Raw genomic sequence first — 26139 nt, 5'->3', positions numbered from 1 at the left:
TGTATATATATATACATGTCACAATCTAAATATTGGATTGGCCAAAAAGTTCGTTCAGGTTTTTCATAAGATGTCATGAAAAACCCAAACGAAATTTTTGGCCAACCCAATATATGTATATAATACTGGAACACAAAGGTTTCACAAAACCATACTTCCCTTTCTACATGTGTGGCATTCTGATATTTTCTATCCTATTCTATTTCTTTCAATGCTGCTTGTATATCACAAACTTGATTTTACAACCTACCAACGAGTTGTTACAACTACTGTTTGAAAACACTGATCTGAAGGGTAAAGAAAGAAATCCATGCCATCAAGATACAAAACAGAGAGTTCAGCAACACTATCTAGTAACAGACTGAGGGATACATGCCAAGGAGCCACTCACCCGAGCTAGTGAACCTCATCAGTCTTGGCATTATGTGGTGTACGGTACGGTTACAGAGCATCGTAGAGACACTCAGGCATAAACACAGTCCTCCTTAATTACCCTCAGCTTTCTCAGGCTAACTTGACAACCTGGTCCAAATGCTTCCTTAACTCTGTGCTACAGAATTAGAATAAGGCCAGTTCCCAGCTGTCCCTGGGAGTCTTGTAACAGAACCTTAGACCAGTTGTAGGGCTGATCCTGCAACCTACCACCGACCCTGTTCAGTTTTTTTCTCAGGGCCTCAGATCTATAGATTCAGATTTTTGTCATTATAACACCTTTTACCTCCCCTCATAAGAAGAAATACACTAATAAGATTCCTCTACCCATGTATTAGAATTATCCATGATGAAAAAGTTTAGAATATACAACATATCAGAATGCATTTCACTTACCACTTCAGTTCAATCATACTTTTTTACTACCCCTATTATTTTTACCCCTTCCAAAATTAGAACTTGTACCCTTCTTAAGTTGCTATTGAGCAATTTAGGGTTAACTGTCATTTTTCTTTCTCATGTTTTGATTCTCTCCCAGGACAGTGTGTTTCCATGTACACCACATTAGCTGGTGACCAGAGTTCAATTTCCCAAATGACTTTTGTTGAATATCATCATTATCACTGCTATTATTCCATCAGGTACCAGTGATATGAATTATGAGCCCATAGTTATGACCATTCTCACCTCTTAACATAAATACTAAAACCATCATACTATAACTAATACCATAGCATTAGTAATGGCTGATTCCAAAATGTATGTTGGCCATGGTCAACCAAATAACCACATATACGCCAAGTCCAACTCTATTAAGCCTGCAGTTTGTTGGAGGGATCAATACTAGAGCTGTGATATTGTGGCACCCCAGGCTGCAGACATCTAGAAAAACTACTTAGAGATCATGAACCTGCTTTCCTTCATTCTTTTTTTTTTTTAACATCTTTATTGGAGTATAATTGCTTTACAATGGTGTGTTAGTTTCTGCCCCATAACGAAGTGAATCAGTTATACATATACATATGTTTCCATATCTCCTCCCTCTTGCGTCTCCCTCCCTCCCTCCCTCCCTATCCCACCCCTCTAGGTGGTCACAAAGCACTGAGCTGATCTCCCTGTGCTATGCGGCTGCTTCCCACTAGCTATCTATTTTACATTTAGTAGTGTATATATGTCCATGAGTAAAAGACCAAAGTAAGTATATAAGTGAAGGCCTTGGCAGAAAATAATTTGCATAAACTGGGTAATTCTAGAAGAGTTTTAAAAAGGGATTATTTACAAAATGATGGACAGAGTACAGGGAAGCCATAAACAGATAGTGCAGTACCTCGGGGCTAGGAAAAGTGGGGCACCATACCATGATACCACTGAGAGAGAGAGAGAGAGAGAGAGAGACCTGTGAGGAGGGGACCTCCTGACCGTAGCTGAGATTTTTCAGTTGGGAGACCCTGAAGAGAGTGAGCTGAGAGAATACACTTCAAAACACAGATCAGCAGACTAACAAGGCATTCTGAGATCATCTTCCACTCCTTCATTATTCTTGACACTTTCTCCACAAGGACTTAGACATCATGGTCCAGGTCTTTGCATCATTCCCGCTTCTGATACTAATCTGCATGACAATTGTGTTGATAAACGTCAGGAGTACACTCGGACGGACATCAAGACAAATCATAGATAATATCCATTTATACCAATCAAAGTTCAGTAATCTGAAGAACACAGAAGGAAGTCAGTAGAGCTGAGTGTACACAGCAGAGAGATCAGCAATATATATAAAATGATAAGTAGTATACAGCCTTCCAAGTCCCTTAAAGTCCTGACCTGGAGAATGCACAATGGCCAGTAATAAGTCTAAGTGAGCATCTTATCAGGATCCTAAAGGCCCACCCTCAAACTATATATGCATAAATCCATTCTGTATGTGGCTAACATGGACGATTTTCCATTTCCATTGCCTCCACCGTGGTCCAAGCTACCATGATCTCTCATATGAACTGCTCAATGGCCTCCTAACCCATTTCTCTACTTCTAATCTTTTCTCCCATAATACATTCTCCATACAGCCACAAGAATGATCCTGTTAAAGTGTAAATTAGATCATTCCACTCCACTACTTAAAACACTTCACTGGCTTCCCAGTGCAACTGCACAAAATATAAACTCCTCATAGTATACTGTATACTGAGAATCTCTTCTAAATTTCCTTCTGCATGCAACAGAATTCAAGATAAATTTTATAATATCACATGGTCTGCGTTAAGGAACAGGTTTTACTGGAGTAAGAGAAAACTTCTATATCCACAACAGAAATGGAAGCATGGCTCCTCCTCACCCTCCTATGACTGCACAGAGGGACCTGGGCACTGTTAGGTTAGCAGTATACATCTGTATGCCAATGGAGATACCTCATCCTCTCTATTCGTCTCACTTCTTGTAACAAAAGTGTGAAAGCAATTTTGTCAGTAGGAAAATAAACAGTCTGCCTAATGCCAGAAAATCTGGATTTGGGAAGCCAGCTATTACAGGAGCTGTCTAGGAAGGCCACCTGACCAACACCTGGGGACCTTAGATGTTCTAGTTCCCAGTGTTAGAAGGAGAAAGTCATCAATTCTGTGGGAATTGAGCTTATGTGAAACACATAAGTGCTCCACAGAAGTGAAAGAAAGATAAACAGGTTATCTTTTTCCAGATAACCTGTTGTCCAGGCAACCTAGATTGAACTCCTAGGGTTATTTTTGGATGACTTTCATCTTTGCAGTATAAATTTCCTATAAGAAGTGTTCAAATTTCCCAGTTTGTCCGGGACAATTATGGTTAGGTGCCTGTTGCTCCGAGTAATTTGTTAATAATGCACCCTTTTGGTGTTTTACTCACTGAATACCATCTGGCCCTAAGCTCAGTCCTTGGAACACAGTAGAACCTCAAAAAATATATATGGAATAAATAAATTTTCCAGAAGTTTTATTTTTGCTTTTATCTCAAGTTTTAGATTCATTTTCTAATATCGTTGGATTTCAGGAAAAATAATGGAAAATAAATGAACTAGAAATTAAATGTTATTTCTGTACTGCCACTCATTCATCTAACATTTCTTGAGCATCTACTATGTGACAGGAAGTGTACCAGGTACAGGAAATCATGGACTAGAAAGCAAGAGAGACATATCTACAAAAAAATTACATAACAATGTGACCAATGCTCTAAGAGATAGATACAAAATATACATGTTTGCACAGAGAAGGGACCAAATTCTGCCTGGAATAGTCACAGGCTTGAAAGAGGAGATAACATTTGACATATGTTTTTTAAAATAAATGGGAGTTCACCTGGCAGGCAAGGTAAAGAAATGGGAATTCCATGCACTACCGAAATAGATGATGATTTATCCACCAACATACCCACAGACTATCCAAGCAAGAAAATAATAAACATACATAATACTTAATTACAGGCTATGCACTGTTTTAAGGTAGCTAGAGTAAGTCACTTAATTTTCAATGCATGAGGTGAGTTCTATTATTGTCCCCATTTTTAAGGAGGAGGAAACTAAGGCTCAGAGATTCTCATAGAGCTAGTAATCAGTACAGCGAGGATTCTGACCCAGGCACTCTGGCTTCAGAATCCATTGCCTTAACTAAAGACCTCAAAGATCACCTATTGATGACACCTCAATAAATACAAGAAAAAAATGGGGACTTGAGCAGTAATGTTATGTCAGAGACAAGATCTTAGATCCCCTCTCTTTTAGATCACACTGCATCATCTGCTCTGGTTCTTAATGGTCCCTATAAACTCTCAAACCATGGGCTGCACCTCAAACCAACAGGTGTTTTATTGAGAACCCTCTGGGTCCCATTCTCTTCCTTTAACATTACTCCTCATTTATCTATATAACACATTTTATCAATTAGGGATCTGCTACTATGGTAAAATGGAAAAAATCCCAGAAGATAGTAACCTAGGTTTCTTGCATCCTTCCCATAGAAATGCTTTAAGCTAATTATGTGACATTAGGCAAGTGTCTTGATCTTTCTGATCCTCAGGTTGGAAATAAAGAGGAGGTACCAGATAGTCAATATGAATGAATGCTTTAAGGACCTGGGTTCTGGAATCAGGCCTAGATTTGAATCTGAGTGTCACTGCTCATTAGCTATGTGACCTTAGGCAAGCTAATCTTCCTAAACTTAAATTTGCTCATCTGTGAAACAGGCATAATAATAGTACCTATCACAGAATTGTTACAGTGATTAAGACAGTGACTATAAAAATGTAAAATGCAGGAGTGTTTTTTAAACGTTATCTATTAATTGGGTCACTGCCCTACACATTACCCATACTTAGGATATTTTTATGAAAACTGCTATTCTTTTAATGTAATATTTAATACATATAAAAATACATGTAACATATAGGTAAATTATAAAGCAAACAAAATAAGTACCCATAATCCCACCACCCAGCTTAAGTAAAACATCACCAGTGGTACCATGGCACACGAGTGCTTCTTCTCTGTCCTACCCCTTGTTCCGTCCCTCAGCTTCCTATGGTAACTCTTCTTGAATTCTGTATTTATCATTCCTTTTCGAATAGTTCTATCATATAGGTATCTACCCATTAAAATACTGTATACTTGATTTTAACATTTATAAAAATAACATGCTATAACAAATACCCTCTGCAACCAGAGGAACATTCTGTTTATAAAAGCTATTCCTGTTACAGGATAACTGTAATTCATTTACCCAGCTGTATGATAATCTACTGTGTGAGCATTTATTTATCCATTCTCTGTGGATGAACCTTGGGGTTGTTTGCAGTTTTGTACTGTTAGGTACATTATTGCTATGAACACCTTTGGACCTGTTTCTTGGGCCACACGGGTAAGAGTTTCCTATAGAGTATACCTTAAAGGTTGAATAACTAGGTGAAATTTCAACAATATCAAAATGATTTCTCAAACAAGGCAAGTTAATCTCCCTCAAGAAGAGGTGCCAATTCACACTCCCCCCACTAGTTTCCATTGGTCGACAACATCCTCCTTCACACTTTGTTCTTTCAAATGTGTTGAAATTCGCTAGCATGGAGGTCTTGAAAGTTCATTGCAGTTTCTGGTTTTCATTTCCTGGATTAATGAGGTTGACCACAGTTTAATATATTAATGGATTATATTTCCTTCTCTGTGAAATGCCTGTGTCTTTGACCATTTTTGTACTAAGCTGTCATTTTCTTATTTCTCCATAGGTTTTCATATATTCTAGATCATATTCTTTTTGCTTTGTAGGTCTTTATATGTTCCAGATTGTATTTCAGTTATATTATTTCAAATATCTTCTCTGCCAGTTTGTGACTTGTCATTTTGCTCTCTTTATGGTGATTTTTGGTTTAAAAAAAGGTTATTTTTAACAGTTAAATTTATCACTCTTTTCTAAATTCAAGTTATTTAAAAAAAAACAAAACTCCACACCCCCAAATTATAAAGCCATTGTCCTATATTTTCTTCCCAAAAAATTTTTTTCTAAAGAAGGGGGAAAGTTCCCTCTTAATTTTTACCTCCTATTGTTTATTTATTTAGGCCACCCCACACGACTTGCAGGATCCTAGTTCCCTGACCAGGGATCAAACCCAGGCCCCCAGCAGTGGAAACACCGAGTCCTAACCACTAGACCGCCAGGGAATTCATCTCTTCCAAAATTTTCGTTTTTCCTTTTACTCTTTAAATAACCAAGAATTGACTTTTGCATAAGGTGTAAGGTAGAGATCCAATTTCACTTTTTTCTATTGATTTATGGATGACAAGTTTTCCTAGCATCATTTATTGAATAATTTATACTTTACCCAGCGATCTAGAATGCCCCTTTCATCATATATACTTTCCATATATGCATGGTCTGTTTGTGGGTTCTCTATTCTACACCACTGTTCTATTTGTTTATTCCTGTATCCACAGTATACTTATCACTGTAACGTTACTTTCGAAAAGGAAAACTGTCTTGCCAACTGGCAGAGCAAGCCCCCCATCTCATTCTTCCTCTTCAGGAACATGCTGCCTGGTCTTAGATCTCTGCTCAACAATACATCTTTAGAATCAACTTGTCCAGTTGCCCCAAAACACTTCTGGGAATTTTTGATCTGTAAACATCAACTTGGGGAAGGTTGACATCTTTACATTGTGATGCTTCCAATAAATAAAAATGGTGTACCAATGTGTTTAAGTCTTCTTTTAATGTATTTCAGTAAGTTTTATGTCCTCCATAGGAACCACACACCTGGAGACATCTTTCATCTTCTGATGCTCTTGTATACGGCATCTTTTTAAAACTACATTTTCTCTGCTGTTGTTTGCGATTGACTTTGGTATACTGATCTTATTTCCAGCAACACTTAATTACTCATCCATAGATTCTTTTGTATCTTCTATGTAATCACAGCCTTGTAACTTTCTTCCTTTCCTGTCTTAAAACTTTTTCTTTCCCTTCCTAACTGTGCCCTGATACAACAGATTAGTTCCTCCAAAGAGATACCAGAGAGCTCTCATTCTCTCTCTCTGCCAACACTCACAAATAAGAGGTCATGTGAGCACACAGTGAGATGGTGGTCACCTATAAGCCAGGAACACAGGCCTCACAAGAAACCATGCTGGTACCCTGACCTTGGGGCTTCCAGCCTCCAGAATAGTGAGAAAATAAATGCCTCTTGTTTACATCTCCTAGCCTATGGTATTTTGTTATAGCAGCCCCAACTAAGACATCCAATGATGCAAATAAGAACTATGTTATACTTAGGATCCGGTTATTTTCCTGTGGGAAATCTCCTCACTCCAGATTATCTAGTCTGCTATACTGCCAGGAGAAGCATAAGGGCAGTACTTCTGTTCTTAAGTGTTCCTTTATTTAACAGGGGGCTGTTAACTCAGGGTCCTCATTAGGGACTTCAAGCAAAATTAATATTTATTTGATGAGTGTGTGCTCATATTCATGCTTTTTAAGGCTAATTGCTAAGGTTTTGTGTGTCTTTGTTCCAATCCCCTCCTCAAATTTAGAATGAGACATAAGTTAAAAGCCCGAAGGACTGTGGGAGCAGAGGTGAGATTTTTCTTCTACTTACAGTGGAAGGCGCCCAAGAGAAAGGCAAGAGTAATGAGTTGATCACGTATATGGAGATAAAGGTAAGAATGTGTAAATTCGTAAGGATTAGGTTTAACTGCAAAGCACAAATCAGTGGCTTAAACAAGGTAGAGATTTATTTGTGTCTCCAAAAGAAGTCCAGAAGTAGACTGTCCAGGACTGGTATGGTGGTTCCATGGTCATCACGGATCCCAACTTCTTCTGTCTTCCATCCTGAAGATAGTATCATGCTCCAAGACCACTAGTGGAGATTCAGCCACAGAGTCCACATTTCAGACAAGAAAAAGCCAAATGAGGGTTTAGAGAAGCACACAGGATGAGCCTCCCAACAGAGTTAGTTCACTGAAGGAACTTCCCTGGAAACACCATCAAATAAGTTCTGCTTATAGCCCCTTAGCAATCCTTAACTGCAAAGGAGAATAGAAATACAATATTTTAGCTGTTCACACTGTCATCCCCAATAAAATATGCCTTCTGTAAATGTAGAAGGAGTAATAGATATTGGGTATCATATTAACGTTTTTTGGTTTTTGTTTTTTAATGACGTTTCTAATTTTCTGTATTTTACGATGCTTTGACATCTTGGGGCCTGGCAGACCCTGGGAGGGACTTTCCCCACTCCACCCCCAAACGATAGCTGATTCCTAGAAATAGTAAAGGACTTGCCCACGAGCATGCCTTTGATATGCACACCAAGCAACCCTGAGTTCATAGCCCTCATTGGCCTTTCATCAGGCTCCTGAAGTCCAGGACACTACTCCTCTGCCTGAAATCACCCCAGGGCAAGGTACCTGACAACTAGGGACCACCCCTATTACCCACTGCCTGCTGAAATGTATTCAAACTGTCCAATCCTAAACTTGCTCAGCGCTCCTATCCTGTCTCACCCATTCTTTCCCCATGAAAACAACAATAAAAGCTCTGACCCATGCTTTTCCCTTGCTCCTTCTGCCTCCTGACCTACCCTGGTACCTCTCCGTGTGGTGCTGGCATGGTGTGTTGCATGCCCTCCTCTTGAGAACTGTTAAGTAATAAACTCTTCGTTCAAAGGCAGTTGTCTCTGTGTCTGTCATCATACCATTCCTGATTAGAACAAATCCCATGTACATCGTAAAACAGGTAGGCAACTGGAAATCCTCCCCACAATATGGTTTTCCACAACAGGAAGCTGGAATCCTGGCATCATCTGAAAGTTATCTCACAAAAATCTGCTTACAATGTGTCTGGCAGAAGAAAAATAAAGTCACTCTTGCCTCAGCATCTCTTCTGAGCGCCAGACTCGTTAACCTTCACCCTCCCAAATATAAGCTAGAAAGTCTACAGTTAAACTATTTTCAAAACTAAACTCAATATCTTCGCTCTTCTCAAATCTGCTGCCACATCCATGTTCCTTAGTCTCTAATAAGACGTCATCATCTACACAGCTGCCCAAGCAGAAGTTTCAAAAGTATCTTCTGGAGTCCCCCGAAGTGGCCTCTGGGATGCTTTCAGGCACCCGGGTAGACCCACGCAGTCCAGCAGGGGGGTCACTAGAGGCCACAGAGCTCTAAATTGCGGCCGGACAGCGTGACCAGGAGTAAGTGTAACACACACCGGACGCCAAGACTGAGGACGGATGGGAGGGGAGTGTATGATATTGACATGTTGGAATATTTTGTATACATTGGGTTAAGTAAAAGTATTAAAATTTAGAAAAAAAAATTATCTTCTGATTGCCTTTTCTCTTACCACCAACACCTGTTCTGTCACCACGAGGTGCTGGACAGGAGCTATGCGTCCTCGGTTGTCTCCAGCCCAGAGCCTAGCACAGGATCTGGCACATAGTTGGTACGCGACGAATGAGTCGATGTGAATCCTAAACATCCCTCGTGTCACCTCTCATCCCCACTTTACTAACCTTTCCAGGCTTATTCAGTAGCTTCCTAACTACCGCCAGGCTTTGCTCCTTCTAACCCTTCAACTGTCTTCACAGTTCTTTCTAAAGCACAATTCTGATAAGATGTCGCTGTTTTAAAACCTTCTATGGATCCCCATTGCCAAAGTCCTCTGCAAGCTTTCAACACCCTTTACAATCTAGCCTCAAATACCTTTCGTGTTTTATCTTCGAATGCTTCGTATACTTTTAAGTTTCTGGACCTTCGTTCGTGCCGTTTCCTCTGCTGAAAACTAACCTAACTATTCTCTTCTGCGCCCCGCTGGACTCTGTTTCTACCGTGACTAGAGTGTCTCTCCCATCGTATCACACTTGCCTACACAACTCCTGCTTTTACCTCCCCCATTCAACCCGCACCACCCTACATTGCGAGTCCCTTCAGTGCAGGAGTCCTGTTATATTCACCGCTACATCCACGCTGTACGGCTGCATGGCATATAGCAGGTGCCCACATGGCCTCTGAGTGTAAAAAAGATGCCCAGGTTAATAGTAAACAGCCATAGAAGATTAACAACAAACCAAAGAAAAAAAATGACCAAAGTGGATTACGTGCTCAGTAATCCACGGACATTAATAACTCAACAAAAAAAGGTCGAGTACAATAAACTGAAATTAAAATGCTCTCCTAAGTATCTCCTGAGACTTGGTGAGATGGGCATGGTGACTGAGAGATACACCTTGTTTAAAATAACTGCAACAGCAGTAACAATAGCCAGCATGTATTGAGCACTTGATTCAGTTACTATGTGCTAAGTAAGTTACATGTATTACTTACTGTGTTCTTCACAGTAGGCCTATAAAAGTACAACTACTATTATCCCTGTTTTATTCACAGGAAAACAAAACAACAAAAATCAAAGGCATGGAAAGTTAAGAAACACACCAGAGTTCACCCAGCTGCTCTTGAGTAAAGCAAAAATTCAAATGCAGGCTTTCTGACTGCACAGCCTTAAGTGAACTATTATGACAGACCACCATTTTCCCAAATGACTGGTACAGCAGAAAAACTAAAAAATGTCAAGATGTACACTTATTTGGACAAATAGGACCCTAAGGTCCAAAGCATGGCAGAGAGCTAATGGATGAAGGGTAAAGAGAGAAAAAGAAAAATTTCAGTATTGTGGATGCATGACTCTGACAGCCGAAAAAGCTACACATCATCCTATCACAGACTGTGGGACTAGCACAGGGGCCAAGTATAGTAGTTTTGAGAGGGGACTTCAATGCTGTTGGTGCCTACCAAAAGTCTCACTCTCTAAACAGTTCAACTGAACAACACACATTTACAAAGTACTAAACTGTCACTGTGCTCGGCCGAGCTGGACAAAGGCAAAAGGGTAGTCTGAGTAAAAGACAACACTGCCTTCAAGAAGTACACGATATCTTTCGGGAACAATGAGAAACTACCACTAATTTCCCCTAAATGAGCTGCAAAGGTTAGACTGAAACGCAGTTGGCAATGACAAGTAATCCCCAAAACAGCCACAGAACCATGTCTTTGGTGTTTTCAGATGTCTTTGGACTGATCAATCTGTCCGATTTTCAAGAAATGGATGACTCTCTGAGAACTGCACCTCGCAGCAAATAGTGGATCTTATCTGGGCTGGTCTTTAAAGTCAGCCATTCTGGGTTGTGTACGTTTATTAAGAGAATACAAGAAAAAAAAAAAAGAAATGAAGTGTTTAAGCATGAGATGTTATGATACAGATAATGCGGGAAAAAAATGCATGAAAGAATATCTTGTTCACCTCTAGCACATGAAGTGGTACTAGCTTAACATGAATGAGGAGAGCAAGCCTGGCCTGGAAATAATGGAAAGATTTTTTTCCCCAAAAATGTAAAGAGCTTTATTTACTTCTTCTTATAAAGGTAATATATACTCAATGCTAAAAAAAAAAAAAAAAAAAAAAATTACAAAATTGTAAAAAATAAGGAAAATCATACATAATCTTCTCAGAGATCATCAGAGCATTTTGATTTTTCTCCTTCCAGACTCTTCTAAGTATATATTTATATCAATTACTTTTTTTCAAATATGGGAGTAACACCACACATGCTGTTTGATACTTTTGCTCCCACACTTCCATGTATCATACTCATCTTTCTACCTAACCCAGAATCCCAAAATCAAAGTCACAGGGCAGTTTTCTGCAGGTACATTCCCTGACACCATAAGAACATGAAAAAAGGAAATGCAGGACACAAAACTTGGACTAGAAGACCCCTACGGTCTGTTACTGCTATCAGAGTCCACAGGTCTACTCTGAGACTAGGCTCGGAACAGTAGAAAGTTTCTCAGGAGACGGGGCTGCCTGCGGGGGGAGGGCAGAGTTTATGCTCCCACAGCCTGCCTGGTTGTGGACCCCGGGTCTGCAGTATCACACGCACGCTGAGGCCTCTGCACTGAACACCTGACTCTGAAAGCCCTGCTGCCCAGCCTCAGAGCCTCTCAAGCAATCTCCAGTGGGAGTCTGCAGAAGAGCCCCTCGGCTCGCGGGGATCCTGGAGGACACACTCTTCTTCTGCCCCTGCACCCTGGACTCAGAATCGCTTGGGGTTGGTAATTAAGCAGTTTTGTTCACCATGTCACTTTCCCAAAGCACAGATTCATCACTCAGTTTAAACAGGAATACTAATCCGCATTAACTTCTCACAACTTTGAAGGAGCATAAAAGTACCTTTGCTGAGGAAAAAAATTAAAAGTTGCCCAAAAGACAAATTTTATCTACTTTACAATTTTGCTTAAGGAATGTGGCGTAAAGGAGTGAGGACTACGTCACCAGTTTTAATGTGGGAACTCAAGAGAGCAGACTTAATGTGCTGACTAATGGTCCCAGGTACAGGAAAAAAAGAAAAAGATGGTTGAAAAAAAAAAATTAAAATTTAAAAATAACTAAAGATAGCTGATATGAGGAAACAGTAATTAATTTTCTACTGTTCCTGGGCGAAAGAAAGGATAAAGCTAAGGAACTCCATTTTTCCTTAAACAAGCTGTGAGTACAAAATGCTGCTGATGTGTGCAGAAAATACCTTAAAACAAAAAGTCAAGTGTCCATAAAATAGCATGTGAATTCTGAACCTGTTAAAGTCCAGCAGGGTCTAAGCTACAGTTAGCACCACACTCTCTCAGGCAGAGGGGAGAGGACATGTAGAAGTAAAAGATGCATTAAAAAACTGAGTTTGTTTTATGTAATCTTTACTAGTAAATTACTAGTATTCTGTCAGAATCTTATAATAAAGGTAACTGTGCATACACAATTGTACACAGTATGTACAACAAGAGACCATGTAGAAAAATAAGAGGAAAATGTTATACCTGGGGCGCTAACCTAGAGAGGCAGGGACTCCCCTGAGAGTCTGTATGAGACTAAAAGGACAGAGAATGGGGTTTAGAAAGATAGAAAATAGTGAAACCAGAGCCTATGTCATCACCTGGAGATGGACTACTTCATCCCTAGTTATACTTTAGGTCTTTACTGCTAGTAAACTCTGTTTCACAAATGCTACTAGTGAAATTGTCCAAAAACAGAAGACGTGAATAATGTAGGTTCATCTTGAAGCTATTTAGATTAGATATTAACCACTGTTCAGCAAGCCCCTACAATTTAGGCTAAAGCTTAATATCCCGTTGGGATCATTCATGTGTCAACATTTATTGCCTATTCTGTGCCAAGCAATGGTTAAGACGCAGGTACATAAAGAAGATACAGTTCTTGCCTTCTAGTCTATAAACCAAACAGATAAGGAAATCAGTATTTACAACCATGGGATACATGTATGATGTACAGCAATGCTCAATAAACACTGAGTAGCTAAATCAATACTATAATAGAAGTGTGCACAAAAAGGGGGGGGCTTCCAAAAGGACAGTTATCCCTCTGCCATAACACGGATGACCCTAACAGTTCACTATCTTGTATACTTATACATAGAAACTGTCTCTTAAAGAATAAGAAACTAGTGAATACCATAACATACAGGAGCTACCAAGGTTCATGACACGAAAAGGGGAAGGAGAACAGCAGTCAGGAAAAATATTATCACTCATTTTACATAGAGTATTTTAATTCTTGTCTTCAGAAGCTATAAAGACTATCAAGATTTGGAAACGAGACTGTACCAAACAATGGCCAAAGAAGAATCGTCCATTCTATGCCTTCTCTTTCGTCTGGTCACTCAGAAATATGATGTTATCTGTAAAGAAGCCAAAGCATAAATGTTGTTTTCAGAACGCTTCCTCCATCTCATTTCATCATTCCCGTCTACCACATACATATTTTAGTGCTATTCACTGAAAAGACTTTAGACAAATTCTCAAAATATTATGTTCTTGCTATATTGCTTGCTATGTCCTTGAGAGGTATATACAATAGGCATAATGGAGCTAAAAGCTGGGCTTCAACCGTTTATCAACAGCTCAGACCTTGTGAGAAAAGGTGGGATACTTCTCATCTTCCCTGAAGATAGCTAAGGTCTTCTCAGTGATAACTTTCTACAGAAGAGCTAGTCACAAATTCTGATGCTTGCAGTGCTCAGACAGATGCCATTAAACCGGGGAGCACATCCTCACAGAGAAAAGGATCCCGGCAACACAGTCCACAGGCTGGAGGGATGGAGGAAGGACAGGGTTCAACAAATGGCCCCAGCGCACAGACAGACTTATTTATGTTTTTTAAGTCTGAACACTTATACAGAACACATTTTATTTTTAAATTTTAAAACAGAATGAGTTTTATATATTCACTCTTGAGAAAATTTTTACTATCAGTATTTCAGAGAACATTTTTATCCAAAAACATCAGACATTGCTCTTAAAATATTGTGCAGAAAGAGTTAGTTTAGGACAAGCAAAGGAAAAGAAGTAGTATCTCCCGTAAAACACCGAAAGATCTACATTCTTAAAACTTCAGAATTATTCAAAAACGGTTGTTATATAGTAATTGAATATTTGTTGACGACTGTAGTCTTCTAAAACTAGAATGTTTTGGAACAGAATGGTTAGTATAAGAGATTATCAGAATTGACATCACTGTGTAAAAAAGACAAGCGTGCCACCTGCTGGTGGTTATTTTTAAGCTACATTGATCCAAAGGAGAAAAAAATATGGCCTATAAAACAGATAAGCCAAATTAAAACTCTATTCTCTTCCATTCTAATGTCACTAAAGACCTGTTCAATTTTACTATTAGCCATAAACCTATGTTAACTGCTTAAGCATTCATGCTAGTGAATACTGGTGACAAGAAAAAAAAAAAAGGCTGATAATTTGAAATGCTTCTGTTTGGCCTGGTTTATAACAATTCAAAATCTGCCCTCACAATAGGTTTACAGTTTACAGTGGAATATGAAAGTGTTGAATGCTTCATAAATACATGATCAATAGATTTTAAACTGTCAATTATTTTATGAGAAAGCTTCATCTTCCACTGCTGAAATCACAGGGGTAGTTCTATACCATATACAGGTCTAGAAAAAAATTTTTGAATAGGTAGATATGTCTGGAGGCTTGACCCAAGGAGGAACAGGGCAGGCAGGAAGTAATTTACTGTCACAACACTCAAGAATTATGAAAGCAAACCAGTCAGAAAAAACCTCATCTAAGTTATCAAGGTCAGTATACTTTCAAAGAAACCAGTAAGAAAATATACGATTATTATTTACAACAAATTATAATTTATCCATATGGCACAGTAGTTAAGACAAACTCTGGAGCAAGTGAAAAGAGAAAGATAAGAGAAAAATATGTCAATTAGGAGACTTAAGTTGTCAGACTTTTCGCCTCCAGAATTGTGCGAAAATTCATTTCTGTTGTTTATAAAAAGAAAATAAGAGACACTTAAGATACATATAAACCATGTAATATGATGTATGGACTGGTATTTATGAAGCAGTCAAAGAAATTTCAATACTATGACATCTGGTAAAAAAAATTTAACAATAATTTCTTAATATTAGGTGTGATAATAGCACTATAGTTATGTTTTAAAAAGGAATCTATCTTTCAGAGATACCTACTGAAATATTTATGGATGATATAATGTCTGAGATTCCCTCAAAATAATCCAGGTGGGGGAAAAGGGGGCTGGGTCATAGATGAAATAATATTGGCCATCTGTTGATAACTGTTAAAGCTGCATGATGGGAGTTTTCGTTTCTTACTATTCTCTCTCCTTTTGTGTATGTTTGACATTTTCCATAATAAAAAAATTAATTTTTAAATGATATCTAATTTGGGCATACCTCAGAAGTTCATAAATATTGAGATAATACTATAATAAAAGTTCTTTTATTCCCATCTACTTATTTATCAAAACAAGGTTTCTCAGTTTTTATATTGATAAAAAACAAGAAAACAGAATGAATACTTTTTTAGCAATTTATCCAAAAGGCAAAAAATGCATCATCTATCTCATTAAGATACATTTTCAATAAAATTTTAGTTTGTATACATATATACTAAAGTTGTTTTGGTCAATTATGTTCTAAAAACAACTGTAATGATAACCCAATTCAAGGAGAAACCTAACATTTAGAGCTCTACTGTTGCAGAATTTTTTTTAATATTTTTAAATTTCTATTTATGCATGTACTTTTGTTACAGTTAACTGAATGAATGACAAGAGTCTTGACTATACAATATATTAAGGTACACTTCTGAGGAGAAAATGAAATTGAAAAACAAGTTCAGAGAAAAGGGAATAATGTAAAATTTCCAAATGTTGAGGAGTTTGTATCTTTTTTAATGATGATGGATACCAAATAGCTATAATATTTAGATCCATTAATACCTTTAAGAGTAACATAATTTTATATTAAAAAAATTTAATGTCAACTTAAACATGTCCAAAGGGGTATATTATTTTCAAAATTCTTGTAGAATTTTCAGAAAAGTTTAAAACTCTGTTCTAGAGCATATCTTCTTAACCTCCTGAAGCTTCCATGTGTCCATCTTTTCTATGTTGTTTTGTATTTTGTTTAATGAGAACAAAAGGAATTTAAAACAAAATCATCATGTTAAGTACCAAACAGGTTCTGAACAAATCTGCACAAATGTCTAACGCCACTCACATTAGTATAACTCTGTCTCGACACATGCTTTTCCCTGTTTAGGCCATGTCCTTCAAAAACACTAAAGGTTTTCTAAGTCCAAATAGTAAGTACTGGCATAGACAGTTCAACTGATAAGTTACTTGTGAACTAAAACTGTGAGTACAGAGATAATTTTCTAAAGGAAGAGATAAATGTAGAAACCTGGAGCAAGCCCACAAACCTCACTTGGAATTCTCCTGGTGAAGGCCTTACAATCTCATTGGCATCAGTACTAACAGCCTCAGGTAAAGTTACAACATAGCCAAGCTTTCAAAAACGGAAAGGAGAAAAAAAAACCAAAACAGAATAGCTATTATCACAAGAGCCTTACCAGCTATAATTGTTGTTGCTTGTCGTCTCACATTATTTTTATCCATATATTCACCATAGTCTACTTTCCCTTCCACATAAATTCGAGACCTGATATGAATAAAATTTACAGTTTTTAGTCTGGAGATTCTAATGTACTTTACAGGAGAGAGTCAGGTTAGAGAGGGTAAGTATACATTAAGGATGAAACAGATAATCATACAGAACCTCATTTTTGCTCCCACTTCTCATAATTCAGAATTAAGAGTACTGAAACAGAGAGTTCCCTTGTGGCCTAGTGGATTCCTAAGGAATGCTAGCTCTAGGATTCCAGGCTTTCACTGCCAGGGCCCAGGTTCAATCCCTGGTCAGGGAACTGAGATCCCACAAGCCATGTGGTACAGCCAAAAAGAAAAAGTAGTGAAACAGAATGTGCACAGACTTGCCACACCTAGGAAAAAAGACAAAGTTTTCATCCTTGAGCTAACTGTGGTCCTTATGAAAGTTAAAACAAAACAAAACAAAAAAAACTGTTCAAAATTTTAAGTCAAAATTAAAAAAAAAAAAAAGCAACCTTAAGACCATGAAGAGCAACCTAGTGGCATCCTTTAAATCTCTATGGTTAATTTCCAATGTGTTATTTTCTGTCACCACTGATTTTGGATTCTCTAACAGATTTGTAGATTTTTTCATTTATTTTTTAGTTAGTTCCTTTCTATATTAAGGTTCATAAACTTACTCTCAAAAGACTTAGATTACTAAAATGCAAAATTTTCAGCTTTAGTATTTCACTCAGAGTTAATTACTAAGACTATGCTGCACTCTCTAGAAGGCTGAACTAGAAGACAACTGTAACTCTGATTTCAAAGAGTAGAAAATGGCCATAATGACACCAATTTTCAGAGTCTAACACCACCATAAATGTACAATACAGAACATAGACAAGACTGGTAAAATGACTGGGTGCCAAAGGGAACAGTCACACAGATTCATCAATCAGTAGGTGAAATTGCATATAGACATTTTCCTTGAAATTTCCTGTGTTTATATGTGTATATATGCACATATCATACAGACATGACAACGGAGGTATATATGAAGAAAAGGTATGCACTTATTTTAAAAAAATAGAAATTTTAGTTACTGCTGAAATTATTTTACATGAAATGTTTTATTTCTATAAAACAAGTACATTTCTAAACATACTATGACTACAACTGCTGTTAAACACATCCTCTTGTCCTTCTGTGGGTTTGGAAAAGATACTTTTTATACATAATCAATCCAAGCATTCCAAAAGGGAACTACTAAGTTTACATAAAATTATCAAATATGAAATAACTGCTGTGAATATTACCATAATACCTCACTGGGTCAGGCTTCCGACATTCCAGACCCTCTGTTAGGCCATCGTGTGATGCCAAGAGGCAAGACATCTGCCTTCAGGATCGCTGGCCATGGAGACACTTGCTCACATGGTACTCAGTACCCTTTGCCTTCTCTCTTACCTCATCAGCTCCATTTAAGTACACATCCTCTTTGCCCTAAAGTATAAGTTCTTAAAAGGCTAAACCATGTTAAAACCTTTAAATTAGTCACACATGGCAATGCGCTATGTTTATAGTATTAAGCATTGCATGAATACCTCTTGGGTTAACACAGAGTAATTAGTGGTACTACATAAATAAAGGAGCTACGCAGTCCATAAGAACACGTTACCAGTTTCTTAAACCAGTGGTCCCCAACCTTTCTGGCACCAGGGACCGGTTTCGTGGAGACAATTTTTCCCTGGACGGGGGTGGGGGGGGGTGGGGGGGTGGCTCGGGCGGTAACGCGGGCCATGGGCAGCGGCAGGTGAAGCTTCGCTGCTCGCCCACCGCTCACCTCCCGCTGTGCGGCCCAGGGCCTAACAGGCCGTGGACCAGGACCGGTCCGTGGCCTGGAGGTTGGGGACCCCTGTTTTAAACCATTCAATCTGTAAGATCCTTCCTTCCTCAACTTACCCCTTTTTCACATACTGATATGCCACATCTCTCAGGCCTGGTCGGAATACTGAAATTCTGTGCCACGTTGTCTTTTGACTGACATCACCTAAATCACAATAGGGAATGTGGTTACAAATGCAAAAGACAAGTGCCAAAGGACAACATGTCCCAGCAAAACCAATCCACGATTTCTAAAAGAGCAGAACAGAATTAGAGAAGGTCTTTTCTAAAAGTATCTAATTAGGTAATTCACAATAAATAATACCTATTTACTGCTGATAAAATTAAGAGCCCGGGCTTTTGTACTCACCTATTTGGTGTGTTTCATTTTCCCCTGATCGCCACATCTCATTTGTTGCTAGAGAAAATATTGTGACTGGGTTTTTTCCTTCTACCTGTCTCATGACAGGGTCCTGACCTACTCGACCAAGTAACTGCACACGATTCAGAGCTGAAAGGCAATGTGTAGATAAAACGAGACTGAGAGAAATGTCTAGGGAGGAACAGCTACAAACACTACTCCAACTTCAGTCTTGGCATTAAGCAAAACCCAAGTTCTAGAAGGTTTGAAAGTAAGTTGAAGGGAAAAATAGAGGTTGGGAGGGAAAAAGGATTGGCAAGAAAGGAGAAAATATTCAGAGGAAGTAGCCCCACAAAACAAACGTTAAGCTCTTTATCTAAATTCTTCTTTTAAATACCTAAAGAAACTTCTTTAAACTGTCTGTAGAGTTAAAAGAACAAATCTGAATATCTTTATAAACACAAGGGACTATTTCTGTGAAACAACAGCTTTCACAAACATTCACTTCTTCAGCCAAATACCACATACCCTTGGAAGACTTAGATAACCAAATAGGACTCAAGGAAATTCTTTGGCAGGAAAGTGACAAGAGTGAGTGAAAACTGACTGGTAAAGGAAGAAGGGCCCAATTTACAGGAGCCCTGCAGCCTGATGGGGCAAGGCCAAGATCTGAGAGGCAAATGTGAGTCAAGAGCGTGACGATTAATAGATTATAACCCAACGAATACACCTCTTGTGCAACACTGAGAATATTAGCATACTGCTATAAATAACACGCTTTAAACTTGGAAATCAGCTGCTACTTACATCTTTCAAGAACCAAACTGCCAGCTATTTCAGACTCATGTCTCACAAACTGATGAAGGACCTAAAGTGGAACAAATAAGTAAAACAGCTTTAATCCGGGGGGAAAGGCAAATACCAACAGAAGACCCAGTCACACGTGGTCACCATCTAGTCAGCAGCTCCTATGGCACACATCCACCCAAGACAAGAGGTGTGCCCATCACACAGAGCCAGGAGGACTATGCAAACACTTAAGCCTACTGCAGAAGCCCACAGGCACACAGGAGGTACTACACAGTATACCCAAGAGAGTTCATTTACAGTCCTCTCCCGCTTCTTTGGTGGCAATCTTCCTGATTACGGTGCCTCTGTGTTTGTACACAAAAGGTAAATAAATACATGTTGGAAAAAGTCATGCTTTTGACAGACCAAAAAAAAAGTCTAAGATAAACAAACATGACTCTTTGATAAAGTGCAAAGATATGCCTGCCCAAATCGGTCTGTCAGACAAAGGGAATCACTGCCATGTAACAGCAGCACTCGATAACAACAGCTATCATTGCTGAGTACCCGCTAACTGCTTTACCTCTCATCAATTATTCCTCAGACTAAATCTATAAACTATGTAAAATTACCACCACTTTATAGAAGAGAAAAATGAAGTTCAAAGAGACAGAGTAACTTGCCTAAAATCCTACAGGAAGTAAGTGGCAAGTCACGCCGAGATCCCAGGGCCGTCTGACCCCAAGGCTGCTGCTTTTCCCACTGCCCTCTGCTGCCTCTTTAAGGACATTCTGTGTAAGGGCTACTGCAAAGATATGAGGACACATCACTGGGAACATCACTGGGTTCAGAGACCTAACCATTACATCAGAGAAACATGTGTCAAGTGGTGGCACTGTTAATAAGCGACCAATTAAAACAATACCCACTCCAGGGGTGGTACTTCTGGCTATGGAATCCTGGCGCTATGTTTGGGAGCAGAGAGTGGGTACGAAAATAAAAATGTGAGTTACAACATATTAAAGATCAGACTGCTAACTGCTACCTGTGTCATGATTCCAGAAAGGTGCTCATCTGAGTGCTCACATGAGCCAGAGCTCCTAAGTTTCATGGGACAACAGTCTGCCTCATTGGGGGCACACAAAACTCAAGACCTACCGGAGGAGCAGAAATGGGGAAAGAATTAATTTAACTGGGATACTTTTTTAAATTAAACATTTTACTCTTTTATACACAGCTTTAAAGATATCGTAACACTGTAGAATCGTGTATTAAGACAGGAATAGCTTTTCCATGCTTCACATTTCAACACATGAAAAAGTATACGTTTCAAAAGTACGTATAAGTTAGTACGGATCCAAGAATATAGGGCCAACTCTACAGCAGAGCGGGGGAAATAGGAACAGGTTTCACAGAGGAATTGCTTCTTCCTTATCTTCACAAGATTAGTGCGAGAGGGGTTCTAAAGGAGAATCTATAGCACTTGGTGCCCAGATGAGCTTAAGCAAGCAAAACGCGGTCTAGGCTGGCTCAAGGCTGGCGAGGCTGACTGAGGAGATCAGGGGAGGAGTCTGACTGGGTGACATGAGAAGCAATCCTGGACCTGGTAAACGTGTGGTGATGCTGAGACCTCACCTGCTCTCCTCAGCACAAGGAGGCAGGGCGGGGTGGGGGGCAGCTGACAACACATGAGGCACGTGGTCAGAAAAGAAACCACCTGTCTAATTAAAAATATAATAATTTTAAAAAGCTGGAACAACGGTTCTCATAGTCTGCAGATCAACAACGACCTTCAATGCTCTCTAACTGATCTACGTGCAAGTAGCACGTGTTTTTAAAAGTAATTATTCCCATTATACATGTGAACACACTAGAGAAGTTTCGTTTTGCTTTAGTGAACATTATTTACCCAAGTAAAATCTGTCCCCAGCCCTCATGTCAAATAAGTACACCAAGGTGTGTGGGCTCAAAGGACTTTTGCCTCTGCAGGCAAAAGCCTAAAGAAATTTGATCACTATGGCTTATAGTAACACATCCCAACACTAATACGAAGAAGTGATTACCTGCACTACAGGTCTTCGAAACATGGCTTCTATTTCCTTTTCTTACAATCTAACCTTTAATCTTTTCCTGAAGAAAAAAGAGATCAATTAAGTCCTACAGCAAGAATATGAATTCACTGAGTCTAAGTGCCTAACTGCAGCCACGACTTTTACGCAACCCACCTTTAGACCGTATCGCATCAACAGCCCTGCACAGGGGACGGGAAGGACTCCCTTCTGCTCCCAGAAAGCCCCTCTCGCACTTTCATGCCTCTCTGATCCCCCTTAACTTCCTCCTCCTCCAACCCACACCAAAAAATCCTGATTCTATCCCCATTTCCGTTCCACTGTCTTCTCAAATTTTATTAAAATGCAAGTTCCCTTCGGGCAGGGACTTCTGTCGGACTTATTCACTGTTACACCCAATACCCCTAAAAGTTCCTAAGACATAGTAAGAGCTCAATAAATATTAAAATGTTAGCACGGGGCTTCAATTTGAAACGTGTGGCTGTAAAAACTACCGCCTCCAGCCCCGTCACCAAAGACCAAGGAGATCCCTGGGCTTCGCCGCCTCACCGCCGAGATGTGCGGGCGCCCCTTCTCCAAGATGACGCTCCCAACCAACAACGTAAAGGAATTGAGAGGGGCGACGAAACCACGGAGTCCTCTGCGCGAGGGAGAAGACAAGGTCCACACACCGACACAGTACCGCCTCCAGGACCTATGCAAAGCCTTCCGCCCCTTCTCCCTCCCTCACCTAAAGCTCAGGCTCCGACAGCTTCCAGGCAGGAACTCATTTCCGGTTGCTCCTGGGACGCAAGACTCGCGAGAAGAAGGAGGAACGGAAATCCCGCTGCTGCGTCGTAGAAATGAGGCCGGCTGGCGCCGCGGGAAGCACGCCGCCTTAACGCGGTAGTTCCGAGAGCTTCCTTCTGGGCGGAAGCGAATGAGTCAACGCCGCCAAGTGGTTCAGGTAACCTATTTGCAAGTTTGTAGCGAAATGAAATTACTATTTGAAGAGGTTCCCGGCCCGGGACTCGTCAGGGTGGACCAAACAAAGGCTAGCTGCGCCTCTGGAAAAAACTAGAAAGGTTCAGGCCTCCAAAAGCAAGAAGAAAAAAACAAAACAACAACAACAAAAACAAACAAACAAAAAACGGAAAAAGTAGAGAAAGAGCCGAAAGCGCAAAATTTAAGGGTCACCAAAAAAATGGGAATCAAAATAAATAGTAATGCAATGTTTTCAAAAGTCAGAATTAAGGCAAAAAATTCGTGAATAAAATATGAAAAATTTTATTAAATACAGTATCTGAGCCAGATAGGATCCTAAGTCACCAGGAAAAACGTGTGCCCCTATATACAAGTTTTTATGTATTTAAAAAAAACTTTACAAGAACATTAAAGTACTTGAAGAAATATTGAACATCTGAAAATTAGGTGTGTTAAAACTAACAACGTTGCTTTAAGTTTAAATATTTTGCTTTTACCAAAAACATAATTTTACCTTCCTGGCTTTAATAGAAGTAAACTGACTGATAGTATTTTCAAAATCTACTTCTTTGCTTACTTTATTTCCAATTGCAAGAGTTGCCGTGCCTGATCATTTTTCCTGAGGAAGTGGCATTAACTTCAGCGTACTGAACTTGCCTTTATTTAGAATTCTGATATTTTGTTAATTGTGGATTTTTCGTTAATTTTAATATCTTAAAATTATTGCATTAAAGTAGCATTAATCTTGAATGCTGGGTTTGTTGGCCCCCCCTTAAATTTTGTCTTGTTCCCCCTAATCCTGGCCTTGGTAAGGAAAAGGGGATTAGAGGCCCATAGACTGCAGAATACAGGCCAGAGGGAGCCTCCCCAGGTCTGTCCATCACCTGGTCCTGGCACTGTCCAGCTTCTAGAAAAGGTACCCTCCACATCATTCTAATAAGCAAATCTCCTCCTCAGGACCCTACTTAAAACCTTTCAATGGCCCCTTCTTGCCCTAAAAGGAAAAAACACGAACTACTTCATGTGGTTTCCAACACATACCCTAACTCACTCTTAAGAGTACGACTAACTACTTGGTATATTTATTGACGCTTACCTCTGTTTTACTTCCACCTTCAAGATGTTTAGTCCTGGAAACATACGATGTTATGTTGCCTTCAGGTCTTGCACAGGCATTAATCATCCCACACTCCACTGTGTTACTACTGTAACATACTCTCTGATGATTTCCTATTTAAAAGTCCTATTTCCACTTGAGCTGTTGAGTCAAGTGAAAAACCAAATTCACCCTTTCCTTCAAAGCCAGTTTCCCCCTTCTAAGCTCCTTGTTTGTTTTAATGGTACCAAGATTCTCCCAGACTTGAAGTTTGGAATCATCTCTGACACATCTCACTGATCACCTACATCTGTTCATCCACATCCAGTCACTTGGCCCTAAAAGTTCTATCTTCATTAGGCCACAGATCTCTCCCTCTTTCTTTCTGTTCACAAACACTTTGGGGTAAGCAGAAAGCACCACGCAAATTGAAAATAGACACACCTTTGGCAAACTTTTATAACCTTATGAATAACATCTCAGTGGAGAATCTGGGCTAATCTGAATTCTCTCTCAGACAGGAGTTACCAATACACGTTCTCCTTAGACTGTTGGCTGGAGAAAGTTGCAAGTGCTGTTTTCTTTGACAAAGAAAAACATATTAAGATGTATAATGTCATTTATACATTAATGATACATTAATTATACAAGAGTTAAAACATTTTCTTCTGTCATCAAATAGATCCTCCTTCACAATATGACAAATACTTCAGCATTGCTTTACTCTTCAGCATCAGAAATGTCCTTTCCACATACTTTCAAAGTTCTCTACTCAAATCGTCTTTCCTTTGTTCTCCCATTTCACTTTCTTTACACACTCAGTCTATCTTGTATTAGAATTTAAATGCCCATGAAGGTGCCTCCTCTTCCCCATTGATTGTGAGCTCTTAGAGAATAGGGACCTTGTTGTGAATATCCAGTTGGCAATTATGCTTTAAACAAGAACAGGCCACAGGCCAGAACAGAGAAATAGAACCTAGAAGGATACTCAAATAGGCCTGAAATTAGAAAATTAAAAAAAGAAAAAGAATCTAGAAGAGTAGCTGAAATGTATTTTTTAATTAAACGTACCACTTTTACAAGAATCTACAATTTGCATTTTAGTGAGGAATTCCTGAAACCTCTTCATGGTGTGCATATACCTGCACACGCTCTAACATAATCATAAACTTTCTGTAGTTCATCCACAGACCCAGAAAGTACCTTCCCAATGCTGAGAAGTGGTGAAAGCATCATGGCTTTAATAAGTTACAACTACCCCTGGCAACAGTGGAATAATTCAGGGCTTTCATCCTTTACAAAGCTAGCTGAGAAAGAGACATGTCTATATGCCCAAGTCCACAAAGTTATCTTTGGCCTTGCCTTTTTTTTTCCTTATGATAACAGATCAATTTTAATTCTAGCATCTGCAGCTATACAAGGGTGTGCATTATAAACTTCATGGAACTGTTGTCCACATTCGATGAAGTGACAACTGTGCAATACCACTTAGTATCTCAAAATCAGGAACATACATTGGAATTGTTTAAACACAATCCACAGAATTAAAAACAAAATCAGAAGTCATCCACAGTTATACTCATTGTCAATTAAATGTTTTAGCACTTACTACTTGATATAACAGTCAATATCTAGTAGGGGATATCAGAAGTGATTTCAGATTCTCATCCTGTTGTACTCTGTTGGGAAGGTTTCTTGAGTAGCTATGTGACTGGCCAAAGGTGGGTACAACTAGGACCAGAACAGCATCTACCACAGTTTCTGTAGTTTTCACTTTTTTTCCTTTGTCAGTGAAAAGTGAACAGTAAGAATGAAATACTTATCTTTACATATATACATGGTATGCTGTGAAAGCATATTTGCTAAAAATATGGAACGCTTCACGAATTTGCGTGTCATCCTTGCACAGGGGCCATGCTAATCTTCTCTGTACTGCTCCAATTTTAGTATATGTGCTGCCAAAGCGAGCACTGGCCTTGCCTTTTTTTCCCCCCTAAATTAAAAAAAGTCTCAGCTATAGGCATCAAGTGGTAGAGACCAGGGTTG

At 39.2% G+C, this 26139-nt stretch overlaps 2 protein-coding genes and 1 non-coding gene across 10 annotated transcripts in view; 1 reads left to right on the top strand and 2 right to left on the bottom strand.

Moving 5' to 3' along the window:
* The window catches only part of SSBP1 (single stranded DNA binding protein 1), a 69355-nt gene extending 46500 nt beyond the window's left edge, over positions 1-22855 (bottom strand). The window contains exons 1-9 of one of the 7 annotated variants that reach the window (XM_067747230.1): positions 22765-22838; positions 22029-22095; positions 21011-21119; positions 19984-20044; positions 19186-19326; positions 18894-18981; positions 16913-17001; positions 13613-13686; positions 7658-7966 (exon numbers count right to left, since the gene is read on the bottom strand). In XM_067747230.1, the coding sequence (XP_067603331.1) occupies positions 13643-13686; positions 16913-17001; positions 18894-18981; positions 19186-19326; positions 19984-20044; positions 21011-21076 (489 nt within the window). In that variant the 5' untranslated portion in view covers positions 21077-21119; positions 22029-22095; positions 22765-22838 and the 3' untranslated portion in view covers positions 7658-7966; positions 13613-13642. The other 6 variants (XM_067747233.1, XM_067747231.1, XM_067747232.1 and 3 more) reach the window with 6 other exon arrangements.
* The window catches only part of DENND11 (DENN domain containing 11), an 87245-nt gene continuing 83931 nt past the window's right edge, over positions 22826-26139 (top strand). The window contains exon 1 of one of the 2 annotated variants that reach the window (XM_067747217.1): positions 22826-22980. The gene's annotated coding sequence lies outside the window, so the exon portion shown is untranslated. The remainder of the gene's footprint in view (positions 22981-26139) is intronic. The other variant, XM_067747218.1, reaches the window with a different exon arrangement.
* On the bottom strand, positions 25958-26064 carry LOC137229607 (U6 spliceosomal RNA). Its single transcript, XR_010945764.1, has one exon. It is a non-coding gene; the product is annotated as a U6 spliceosomal RNA (small nuclear RNA).

This window comes from Pseudorca crassidens, chromosome 8 (assembly GCF_039906515.1).
Source record: "Pseudorca crassidens isolate mPseCra1 chromosome 8, mPseCra1.hap1, whole genome shotgun sequence".
Taxonomy (NCBI): domain Eukaryota; kingdom Metazoa; phylum Chordata; class Mammalia; order Artiodactyla; family Delphinidae; genus Pseudorca; species Pseudorca crassidens.
This window is presented reverse-complemented; position numbering and strand designations above follow the sequence as displayed.